The sequence below is a fragment of the Bombina bombina genome, unplaced genomic scaffold, assembly GCF_027579735.1.
Source record: "Bombina bombina isolate aBomBom1 unplaced genomic scaffold, aBomBom1.pri scaffold_1013, whole genome shotgun sequence".
NCBI classification, from domain to species: Eukaryota; Metazoa; Chordata; class Amphibia; order Anura; family Bombinatoridae; genus Bombina; species Bombina bombina.
This window is the reverse complement of record NW_026511009.1, coordinates 37,776-50,776: the sequence shown is the minus strand read 5'-3', so window position 1 is coordinate 50,776 and position 13,001 is coordinate 37,776. Positions and strand designations below refer to the sequence as shown.

Sequence of the window (13,001 nt, the reverse complement as noted above, 5' to 3'; positions counted from 1 at the left end):
AAAATGCCCTACCCTATTCTAAATTAAAAAAGTTCAAAGCTCTTTTACCTTACCAACCCTGAAAAGGGTCATTTGCGGGGCATGCCCCAAATAATTCAGCTCTTTTGCCTGTAAAAAAAAACATACAATACCCCCCCCAACATTACAACCCACCACCCACATACCCCTAATCTAACCCAAACCCCCCTTAAATAAACCTAACACTAAGCCCCTGAAGATCTTCCTACCTTATCTTCACCATGCCAGGTTCACCGATCCATCCTCCGAAGTCTTGATCCAAGCCTCCGAAATCTTCATCCAAGCCCAAGCGGGGGCTGGCGATCCATAATCCGGCTGAAGTCTTCTATCAAGCGGCTGAAGAGGTCCAGAAGAGGCTCCAAAGTCTTCATCCTATCCGGGAAGAAGAGGAGATCCGGACCGGCAACCATCTTGATCCAAGCGGCATCTTCTATCTTCATCCGATGACGAACGGCTCCATCTTGAAGACCTTCAGCGCGGATCCATCTTCTTCTTCCGACGTCCAACTGAAGAATGAAGGTTCCTTTAAGGGACGTCATCCAAGAAGGCGTCCCTCGAATTCCAATTGGCTGATAGGATTCTATCAGCCAATCGGAATTAAGGTAGGAAAATTCTGATTGGCTGATGGAATCAGCCAATCAGATTCAAGTTCAATCCGATTGGCTGATTGGATCAGCCAATCAGATTGAGCTTGCATTCTATTGGCTGATCGGAACAGCCAATAGAATGCGATCTCAATCTGATTGGCTGATCTTGGATGACGTCCCTTAAAGGAGCCTTCATTCTTCAGTTGGACGTCGGTAGAAGAGGATAGATCCGCGCTGGAGGTCTTTAAGATGGAGCCGTTCGTCATCGTATGAAGATAGAAGATGCCGCTTGGATCAAGATGGTTGCCGGTCCGGATCTCCTCTTCTTCCCGGATAGGATGAAGACTTTGGAGCCTCTTCTGGACCTCTTCAGCCGACGCTTGATAGAAGACTTCAGCCGGATTATGGATCGCCAGCCCCTGATTGGGCTTGGATGAAGACTTCGGAAGCTTGGATGAAGACTTCGGAGGACGGATCGGTGAACCTGGCATGGTGAAGATAAGGTAGGAAGATCTTCAGGGGCTTAGTGTTAGGTTTATTTAAGGGGGGTTTGGGTTAGATTAGGGGTATGTGGGTGGTGGGTTGTAATGATGGGGGGGTATTGTATGTTTTTTTTTTACAGGCAAAAGAGCTGAATTATTTGGGGCATGCCCCGCAAATGGCCCGTTTCAGGGCTGGTAAGGTAAAAGAGCTTTGAACTTTTTTAATTTAGAATAGGGTAGGGCATTTTTTTATTTTGGGGGTCTTTGTTATTTTATTAGGGGGCTTAGAGTAGGTGTAATTAGTTTAAAATTGTTGTAATATTTTTCTAATGTTTGTAAATATTTTTTTATTTTTTGTACTTTAGTTAGTTTATTTAATTGTATTTATTTGTAGGTATTGTATTTAATTAATTTATTGATAGTGTAGTGTTAGGTTTAATTGTAGGTAATTGTAGGTATTTTATTTAATTTATTTATTGATAGTGTAGTGTTAGGTTTAATTGTAACTTAGGTTAGGATTTATTTTACAGGTAATTTTGTAATTATTTTAACTAGGTAACTATTAAATAGTTATTAACTATTTAATAGCTATTGTACCTGGTTAATATAATTACAAAGTTGCCTGTAAAATAAATATTAATCCTAAAATAGCTATAATATAATTATAATTTATATTGTAGCTATATTAGGGTTTATTTTACAGGTAAGTATTTAGCTTTAAATAGGAATAATTTATTTAATAAGAGTTAATTTATTTCGTTAGATTTAAATTATATTTAACTTAGGGGGGTGTTAGTGTTAGGGTTAGACTTAGCTTTAGGGGTTAATCCATTTATTAGAGTAGCGGCGAGATTCGGTCGGCAGATTAGGGTTTAATAATTGAAGTTAGGTGTCGGCGATGTTAAGGAGGGCAGGTTAGGGGTTAATACTATTTATTATAGGGTTATTGAGGCGGGAGTGAGGCGGATTAGGGGTTAATAACTTTATTTTAATAGCGGCGCGGTCCGGTCGGCAGATTAGGGGTTAATAAGTGTAGGCAGGTGGAGGCGACGTTGAGGGGGGCAGATTAGGGGTTAATAAATATAATATAGGGGTCGGCGGTGTTAGGGGCAGCAGATTAGGGGTACATAAGTATAACGTAGCTTGCGGCGGCGTGCGGACGGCAGATTAGGGGTTAAAAAATTTAATTAGAGTGGCGGCGATGTGGGGGGACCTCGGTTTAGGGGTACATAGGTAGTTTATGGGTGTTAGTGTACTTTAGAGCACTGTAGTTAAGAGCTTTATAAACCGGCGTTAGCCCAGAAAGCTCTTAACTACTGACTTTTTTCTGCGGCTGGAGTTTTGTTGTTAGATTTCTAATGCTCACTTCAGCCAAGACTCTAAATATCGGCGTTAGAAAGATCCCATTGAAAAGATAGGATACGCAAATGGCGTAGGGGGATCTGCGGTATGGAAAAGTCGCGGCTGCAAAGTGAGCGCCAATACGAGCCACTCTATGAAACCTCCCCACTGTTAAGATAAAATCCCAGATATGACTAATAGTTCGATCAGGTTAAACTGCAGATGCTGCTGTAATGTAAGTTTAAAGCCATTAGCTAGACAGGTATGTATCTCCAATTGGATTTAGGCCTTATACAAATGTTTAACAGTGACTGCAATTATAACAAACACGCCCCAACATAAGTGCTAGTAATAGATTTACTCAAAGTGTTGTAACCTAATAAGGTTGCTTAAGGTGAATTGTAGATTTTTAGCGTAAATTTATCGACTGGTTCTGTGGGCAGTTAGAGCCTAGGTGAAAATAGTTGAATTAATTAATTAATGCACGCCAGTAAGATGCAATGGTACTATAATATAAGTTGTAGCTATTTGTTAAACTGATTTGTTCCTCCGAATAAATATATATATATATGTGTGTGTGTATAAATATATATATGTTTGTGTGTGTATAAATATATATATATATGTGTGTGTGTGTGTATAAATATATATATATATGTGTGTGTGTATGTGTATAAATATATATATATATATGTGTATGTGTATAAGTATATATATATATATATATATGTGTGTGTGTGTGTGTGTGTGTGTGTGTATAAATATATATATATATGTGTGTGTGTGTGTATGTGTATAAATATATATATATATATATATATATATATATATATATATATATATATATATATATATATATATATATATATATATGTGTGTGTATGTGTATAAATATATATATGTGTGTTTGCATACTAGGCATCTACATCTACACTTCACAATCGAATAGCAGAACAATAAAATATTTAATCTTATCTTGTGAATTGAAACTGTGACTTGCCTACAGTTTTCAGTTCAGATGAAATAATACAATGTTTACTATTTTGTGCATATTGTTTACAATGTACAATGGTTGCTATGTGTCAGAGTAGAAAGGTCAAAGCTATGAAAACCTCTGAGTAATGTAGTCAGTAATATTATTATTTGCTTATTTGATTGCTTTTTTGCAAAGTGTCACAGGAATTTCTTATTTCAAATATTGGCACTTATGAACTTATGTACCATTGGCTGTAAAGGGAGTGTTTAATGCTGTGTGTCAGGAAAGGGTTAGTGGTCAATTCTCTGTATATGGGAAGTGGTGAATGGTCACTGTTGTGTGCCTTAAAAAGAGGATTAATGGTCACTGCTGTGTATCTGGAAAGAGTTAATAGTCACTGTGGTGAATCAGGAAACGCAGTTAGTAGTAGGACACTGCTGTGTTCCTTAGAAGGCTTTAGTGGTCACTTCTGTGCACTTTACAAAGGGGTGAATAGTTACTCGTGCCTGCTTTAGAAGAGGTTCATTGTCACTGCTGTGTGCCCTAGAAAGGGTTAATGTGACTGCTTTGTATCTGGAAGGGTTATTGCTGTGTACCTAGAAGTTAATGGTAACGGCTGTGTGCCTGGGAGAGAAAACTTTACTTTGGGAAGGGGTTAATTACTGCTATGCTGATTTGTGCAAGCCTAAAAGCCTTAACACAGGCTTAATTATAGTAAAACTGTGGGACATCACTTCTTCCTGTGGAGTTCTTACTTTATCCCCTGGTAGCAGTTCTTTGAAAGACCATATGTTGCCCATGTTTCTTGTAGCTTTTGTAATGTTATATGGTCCATTTATGGATCAGATCTGTGTTTAGTCTGCTACATGGTAATTTGGAACTCTGGCTGACATTAGCTGGCTCTATATATGTAATGTTTTATTCATGTAATTTTATCACATTTGTACAGTTTGGTTATGAATAGGAAAAAGGGCAGTACCGCGTTACCCAGTGTATTCAAAGAAAATAAAAATACTTTTGTAAGAAAATAACAAAAGTGATATACAGGTGAAACATTTAATAGCTAACTAATTGTGGATACAAGTGCAAGCTTTCAGGACACTGGGGTCTCTTCATGTCCAGGATTCACAAACACTTCACACATCCCTGTGAAACTTTCCCAAGGCTCTAACCTTACAGCTACATCACAGCAAATGTTCATACTTTACATTTGTCATTTTTAAATGCATATACCTTAATGCCTTACCCTGTAAACTGTATATAAATATGACTGAGCTTATGCACCTTAGGCTTATTACTGATTATGTAACCCTTTATCTGTATTCAATGTGATTTGAGTTTGTGCTGTTCCTGATATTGTCACAATACAGTTATATATTGCTAACTGTGCCCAATTGGATGGCTGTTCATAAGCTTTTCATATACTGAAATCTCTCACTGTTTCAGTCATCCAAGATGAGTTGTCACATTTACTTTTCCTGTTTATCTTGCTCATCCAAGCAGAAATTTATGTTTTTATTTGTTATTTAGGAATGGGAAGCCTGACAACTGTGTTTATGTGATTGCTAACATTTTATATACTGTATTTAATTTTGTAAATTATGATGCTCTGTTTGTGCTATATAAGTATCAGATTTACCGGTATTTTCACTTAAAGGGACAGTCTAGTCAAATTTAAACTTTCGTTATTCAGATAGGGCATGCAATTTTAAGCAATTTACTTTTATCGTCAAGTGTTCTTGTTCTCTTTGTTGAAAGCTAAACCTATTAGGCTCATATGCCAATTATCTGTCTGTAAAATGTTGTCTTTTATTGTATTGTTTCTCCGTTGTACTTCTATCCTAGTACCCATGGGCAGCGCTGCAGAATCTGTTGGAGCTTTATAAATAAAGAATAATAATAATTAAACCCTTGAAGGCCGCCTCTTATTTCAGTCCATTATGACAGTTTTCACAGCTATACAGCGCTAGTTCATGTGTGCAATTTAGATTACATTGTGCACACTCATGCGGAATTATTTATGAGTCAGCACTGATTGGCTAAAATGCAAGTCTGTCAAATGAATTGAAATAAGGGGGCAGTCTGCAGAGTCTTAGATACAAGGTAATTATAAAGGTAAAAAGTTAAAATAACAGTGTTGGTTATAAGTTTTTTCAATAAAAAAAGTTTGTATAATTAAAAACCTCTTTTATTGTGTTTTTCTTTTGAGACAATGTATGAAGTGTTCTTCAAATAAAACAAACCCTCAATATTTGGCAATATAGTTGGCACTTTGATGTAAATAAGTTGCTTTTGTGTTGCAGTTTGGGCGCTCAAAGAGCTTTGCCATAAAAAAAAAACTGTTTCATAGGTAGGTAAACACAGTAATCCATATCCAGCTATTTCAGTTGGGGGAAATGTGCTAATAAGCTTGTGTATACTGTTTAGTAATACTTCAATATTATATATTATTATTGCATTATTTTGCCCTCAAAAAAAGTATATTATCTTAATGTATGAGTGTTGTGAAGTGTATGTATTGTACTTGAATATTTAATAACAGTAAGCTTACAGGAAATAGCGTTACTTTTATTATACTACCTTTCTTCTTGTGAATGAGAACCATACTCATCTAAATTAAAGGAACAGGAAACCCACATTTTTTCTTTCATGATTCAGATAAACAACTTTATGATTTACTTCTATTATCTAATTTGCTTCATTATTTTGGTATCCTTTGTTGAAAAGCATAGCTAGTTAGGCATTATATATGTGCAGCCATCAATCAGCAAATAGCACCCAGGTGGTGAACTTACCTAGCTATGCTTTTCAACAAAGGATACCTAAACACTGAGCAAATTAAATAATAATAGTAATATGGAAAGTTATTTAAAATTGTATTCTCTATCTGAATAATGAAAGAAGAAATTTGGCTTTCTTGTTCCTTTAACTAAGGATTAAGAACATTTCTTGGATGACAAACCTCCCTAGGTCAATCAACTGCGAGGTATCACTTTAAATATTGATCAATATGATCCTAATACTGGTGTATGATGGTGTGTGTGTCCAAATGAAGACGTCTCACATACTTGTTCAGGTTGTTAACACCAGTGTAGCTATGGCACACTTTAACCCTAGGATAATCTGTCCTTTTAACCCCTTAATGACCACAATGTGCCCTGTATGTCACTGGTCATTAAGGTTTTTTTCAGGACATAATAGCACAAGTCTAGCAAGAACACACTATTAATGCCCTCCCTCTAGCAGGCTTTGTGGAATAGAGCAGTCTCAATGCTGGTGGCAAGACCGCGCTTTAAAACAATCACGTCCCAAAAAAAGGCCAGTGACATACAGGGTACGTCGCTGGTCCTTAAGGGGTTAAATACGCCGCTTTTCTTAGGATGCTTTAGGTTTAGGAAATAATAATCATACTGCCTGTAACACACTATAGATATAACTGTAGCAGACCTTTATACCAATACCATAAGTGTCATTTGGATCTAGCAGAGGTAATTTACTTTCATCAGCATATTTTAGCCCTGATAAGGGATATGGAAGTAAAATTGCAATTTTAAGATACTTCAATTAATTTCTCTTATCAAATATAATTCATTATTTTAATATCCTTTATTGAAAAGCACACATGGAGCCTAGTTTCCATTGCTGTTGTGAACTGTGTAAACTGGTGGTAACATAGAACATCTCCAAAGACTTTAATGGAGATACTTGTTGCCATCAGTTTGCAACAGCAATAGAAACTAGGCCCTAGGTTGCCTCAGGATCAACAATGCATTACTGATATTTAGTAGCTACACACAAATAAATACCTCTTGTCATTGGCTCACCAGGAGTGTTCAGCTAGGCCCACGTAGTGCATTGCTGCTCTGGAGCTGTTATGTTGACTACGTTTCTTAGTAATTATCATTAAAAAACCTAGTTACTACATTAAAGAAACAACCATATTCTTTATATAAAAAAAGTTTTATTGCAGTTTCCATCATGTACTGTACAATGCAGTAGATATCTTTCTAACAGTAAAATTAGAGAAAAATAATAAATTCCAACAAGCCTTGTAAGGCAAGCATGAGGATCAGAAACCCTGAAGTCATTAATATTGCAGCATAAAAAGTCCAGAGTCCATTAGTTTTCCCGGATTTAAAGTGTCTTGTGTAAGTACTTTCAGACGCCCATTGTGTCAGCCGATATGCTTCGGCTTGGAGAGACGAAAACCATACAAAAAAAAAAGATTCTATTTTAAACATATAAAAAGACAGAAATATACATTGTCCATCTTTCACCTTCCAAGGTAGCCATAGGATATCCTGGACATGCTTAACCAACACTGAACATTAACTGTAAAACTAAGCTAAGGAGCCCTCTTACATGTGGTCATATGAACATGCCACCAATCTTTTGTGGTGGCAAATGTTAGTCAAATCTAGAACTCCATTTTAAACTGTTGATACACACAAAGCTAGGCATTATACTCTAACTGATCAGAGTGCCTGTTCTTCACCAATCTCTTATTTCTTGAGGTCAGTCACAACTCTCTGCTTTCCATTGTGGAAACGTTTATAGTCATGTCTACAGAGAGGGAGAGACCATCTTATCAGCTTGTACTCTGCAGCTAAGAATCTGTATTGAGCAGATTTTGGTGTTCTTCAGCATCTGTTTTTGATGTTCTTGTTTTTATGATGCCAAGAATTGCAGGTTCCAAAGCGATCAAGCTCTCGCTTGCTGGTACTCTTCTTTAAGAGTCCATTGTGGCTTCTCCGGCTCTTCTCTTGAAGAACAACTTTTGAAGAAGCTCATGCTAGCACTGGTACATCTCTTGATGCCAGTTGAGGCTAGTTAACGACCCTCCAGGCTGAGATGACACTTTAAATAGAGGGGGAAAAAAATACATTTTTTTCTCATGTATCGAAGGAGACAAGTAGAAAAGTTCCGTGGCTCTGCCCACTCCAAGGACAGAGCCACTTAAACTGCAGAACCAGCTGAGCGTGGTTGTGATGGGTGCAGGAAATCTAGTTTTTTGCTGACATTTGTCTCATCAGAGGGCAGCCTGGACTGGAATTTCTTCATCTGTTCTGGGCTTGCCAGATTCTTGAGTAGACAATTCTCTTTCTCCAGCTGAGAATTTTTCTCCACAAGGTCCTTTATCTGTTCTTTAAGGACCTCCACCTCCTCTCGTACAGCGTACATTAGATGATTCTTTACTAGATCCTATAAGATAAGGAAGATATATTAATGAAAAAGTTCACCATAACACTAAATTTCACCAGCAAAAAATAAATACATAGTAAGTTGCACAACTTCACTGAGTCTCTTGCTACACTTTCAAAGCTCTTACAATCTACACTAATGAGAACTTTAAATATAAAATCAGAAACCAGCAAATTTGTTAAACATGTCATCATGGATGACTCTTTTATTGACAGACAAGCTTTATTGAACACATTTCACTAAATAGTTCTGCAAATGTGTAAGGAAAAATAATTGCACCAAAGCATGGAAAATGTAAAAAAAAAATAAGTTTAAAGGGACATGAAACCCAAATTTTTACTCTCATGATTCCGATAGATCATACAGTTTTAAACAGCTTTCCAATTTACTTATATTATCTAAATTTGCTTCATTCTCTTGCTATCCTTTGGAGAAGCAGTAATGTACTAATAGGAGTTAGCTAAAAGCCAATAACAAGAGGAATATATATGCTGCCACCAATCAGCAGCTTTTGAGCCTACCTTTCAACAAAGAATACAAAGAGAACGAAACAAATTAGATAATAGAAATTGGAAAGTTATTTAAAATCGCAGGCTTTATCTGAATCATGAAATTTTAAAAATGTTGTGTACATGTCCCTTTAAGGATAAAATGAAAATGTTATAATTGAAATAATGCTAATACAATTATTAGATAATGATTATTGTAAAACATAGCATAGAATATTTATTTCTCTCTTATAATTAAATATTATATATTAAAAAGGTTATGCTCATGACTAAAACAATTTGATTGCAGAGTACTTCACAAAAAATGACAACATGCTATTGCACATAGATACATTTTCTAGGAAAATTCCGAAGCACATACTAAGTTGTTGCCTTGGGCCATACAAACAAAAAAATAGGCTGATTTCATATTACGTTTTTTTAAAATTAATTCTAATTTCAGCTATTGCAATGTCAGGTTAACAGAATTCATTCAACATTAAGAAAGTATTTAATGAAGTTCTGTGCATATTCAGTTATTGCATATAAGGAATAGCTGTATGTGACAATCACAAAGGCTTTTGCTCTGCGGTATTTTTCTTTCACAAGAAAGAGATACCCCCAATGTATAAATGCCTGTACTGCAGTGCATCCCTGACCAATCAGAACTCAGAGATTCAGTAGGCAAATCTACCCAGCAACAGGCTGCCAACGAGTACAGTAAATCCCAGGGTGAATAGAATAGTGCTATGCACACAGATAAGACACGCAAATGCCCCCCCCCAAAAAAAAAAAAAAAAAATACGTCCAGAAACACACACACATAGATGTATAAAGACCTATCCATATGAATTTATGCACTGTCAGTACAGATCTAAATAGAATAGAATCAGAAAAAAAACCTCACCCCTTATAGTATTCAATATGCAGTAATTTAATTTACAGTCTATACTTAGCCAGAAATTAGTTAATACTATGTTTATTGCGTTATACTTTGAGAAAATATGCTATGAGATATAGGAATCCACAGGTGAGGATGAACAGAAGGGGTGGTATTATACATTGAGAAACAGTTCCCCAGATTCACTAAGACTGGCCTCTTTCTATTTTATGAACTTATTCAGAAATGCTCAATCATTGTTTAGTAAAAGTACTCCACAAAATAAAATAAGAACATAGGTATAACATTGAAGCAGTTGAATGTAGATAATGTTTTTTTCATGTAGATGAATATCCATACAGAATTATATTTTGCCATCTAAGGATCTATTTATAAATATGTCAAGGGTGACTGAAATGTTGGCATGGTGTCTGTGACTATATGTGGGGTGCAGAAGGAATATGAATTGAATGCACAGGTGCTCGGGTTCAGAGGGATTCATTGTTCATGGGTGTTAGGCTGCAGAAGTTGTCAATGAGTGTGGATGCTGTGCTGCAAATGAAGTCTGTGATGCAGATGGATTCTATGTGTTTGTATGCAGAGGAAGTCTGTGCCTGCTTGCAGAGGTCTAGGGGTTACATAAAGTTTACCTTAGATGCAGGGGTACAGAAATAGTCTGTGCTTGGATGGAATTTTGCAGTGGGTCTCTTTTATAGGAGGGTGTCTCTTAGCTTAAATACAAATGTGCAGAGCATTGCTCTTCATAAAGATGTGGGGATAGATTCACTTGAAGTCTTCGCCTGCCTATCCAAACTCTCCAGTTCTTGTTTTATTTAACATGCTTATAAAACTTTGTATCTTAGGTGTATTGACTGTATATTACATGAACTGAAAAGCCTGAGCAGTTTGGAGAAGGTTTTAGTGAATCTACCCCAGAGGCTGTTTAATTGTGGATGTGGGCTTGCAGGTGTTCTGTGACTTCATAGGTGTAGCGGTGCAAAGGCTACAGATTCAATTATTTTATGCATATATGTAAATGCTGTGCAAGTGTATTTTGTAAATTTTAGAATAAAAAAAATATATCCAGCCAGTTGTACTCACCATAGCTTGCTCAATCTTATTGTCTATTGCCACTACACTTGCTCCAGATGCACTGCGGAGAAAAAAAAAAAAATGATGGTTACAGACAGTCACAATAGGACAGGTTTATAGATACAATGTTTGTTCTGCAAACACTCTACTGATGCAACATTTATTCTGTGAAATGGGTGGCGCCCCTACAGGACTGTATTGCAGACCTGCAAGGGTTAATACAATGAACAATGCTCCTTCCCCTGAAAGACTTCTAAAAATCAAGGAGGAGGAAGCAGACTTGACTGTTCCAGTCCAAACCAGGATAATCCTGTTCTAACCACCCAACCCCCCCCCCCCCCCTCTGTCTGACTAGAAAACAGGAAAGCTATAAAGGAAAATACTGAAAAATAGGAAACTGGCAAATAAAAGTGTATAGTACTGATAATATTTCTAAGACTATTTCTGCACAAAATACACACAGCTGAAAATGTATTTCTGCAATGTTTAACACACACCAAACTGGTACTCCAAAAAATGATTTTTCCAACTTATATATTAATTATTTAACTATACATAGCAGCACCTTACTGGCAATGTTAGAAAATGCAATTTAAACAACAAAAAACACTGTCATTAATTATATGATGCAATCATATGTTTGGACAGTTTTTAAAATAATTATATAATATTTCTTAACTATAATTATGCACCAAATTCTGCAAATGTATATTGCAAAATAATACAATTGAGAAAATAAACTTATAAATGAGAATTTATTAAATTCAGCTTAGATATGCACATAACATTTCTTAACAGTAAATAGATATGTTGTTTTTCCCAATAGGGGCTCAAAGCTATCGTTTGAATGATACAAAAAAGGTTTGCATACATTTTTATGCATTCAGGGTTTTTGTTTTTTTTTGCTATTAAATCATAATGGAAATAAATTTACCTGTTATCCAGTTTTACAGACACTACATCGGCACCCAAAAGGGAAGAAAAAAATGAGATGGAAAAATTGTGCAGCTCATAGACTGCCACCTCCATGCGTGAGTTGTACATATCCGTGCTCATGTTTACTGCCACTTAGGTTTACTTTAATCCAACACAATTGTATGGGACACCCAGCTCTAAGCTTTAGCTGTTAACTACTGCTGATGCAACAAGATGCAAACTGACTGCTATTTCTGAGCTACTCCTCTTTAAATAGCTTGTGATGACATCAGATGGTGTCACCCAGATATGCAAAATAACTGTACTACCCCCCCCCCCTCCCTAACCCAGTGAGGAACAAACAACATAGTCTGCTGCCAAAGCCAAAATTGAATTCGTCGTGCTGTTAATGTTAGGGTGAAATAGATTCTGGGAATTTGTTTGATTTTCGTTCATTATTTAATTTTCTGTTTAAGATCAGATCATTAAAGGAGGATATCTTTGTGAGAATTAGTTTTGTTTCTTATTAGAGCATAAAGTTCACATTTTAAAAAATGTGCAGGTTGCAGCAGGGCAAGGAAACAGAGTTTAACCTATTCTGTGCCACACATTTTTGTAATATTTGTTAGAGAAAATATTTTTAGTGCATAGTATTTTTTAATTATTTTTAAGTTTGATTAAAGTTTGTTTGAAATGTATATTTTATGAGGGAAAGAGAAAAGGGTGACCCAACATTGAGTTTAGGTTTCTAAATAATTTTCTCGGCCATACAGCATTATTTTACTGCAGAAATTGGGGCTACTAACAATACTGTGCAGTGTTTGTGTCTCAAGTAACAAAAAGGGGAGCCATATTGCAGACATCCCAACCTGTAAAAACTCATTTTAGGGAGGTGGATTCACCAGCTACTGCGCCGCAACCCCCCCCCCCCCCCCCCCCCCCCCCATATATATTGGACACCTTGAAACCCTAAATAAGATACAGACTTATCATTAAAGTAGCTTCCCACTAAAGGCACAT

General features: G+C 36.3%; 1 protein-coding gene across 1 annotated transcript; it reads right to left on the bottom strand.

The window, feature by feature from the left end:
- Nucleotides 1-7,345: 7,345 nt before the first annotated feature.
- Nucleotides 7,346-12,275, bottom strand: LOC128643564 (TSC22 domain family protein 3). The gene is made up of 3 exons (XM_053696406.1): nucleotides 12,001-12,275; nucleotides 11,076-11,127; nucleotides 7,346-8,606 (listed from the first exon to the last, which is right to left on the bottom strand). The coding sequence occupies exons 1-3, from the start codon at nucleotides 12,120-12,122 to the stop codon at nucleotides 8,361-8,363; spliced, it is 420 nt and encodes a 139-aa protein (XP_053552381.1). The 5' UTR covers nucleotides 12,123-12,275; the 3' UTR covers nucleotides 7,346-8,360.
- Nucleotides 12,276-13,001: the final 726 nt, after the last annotated feature.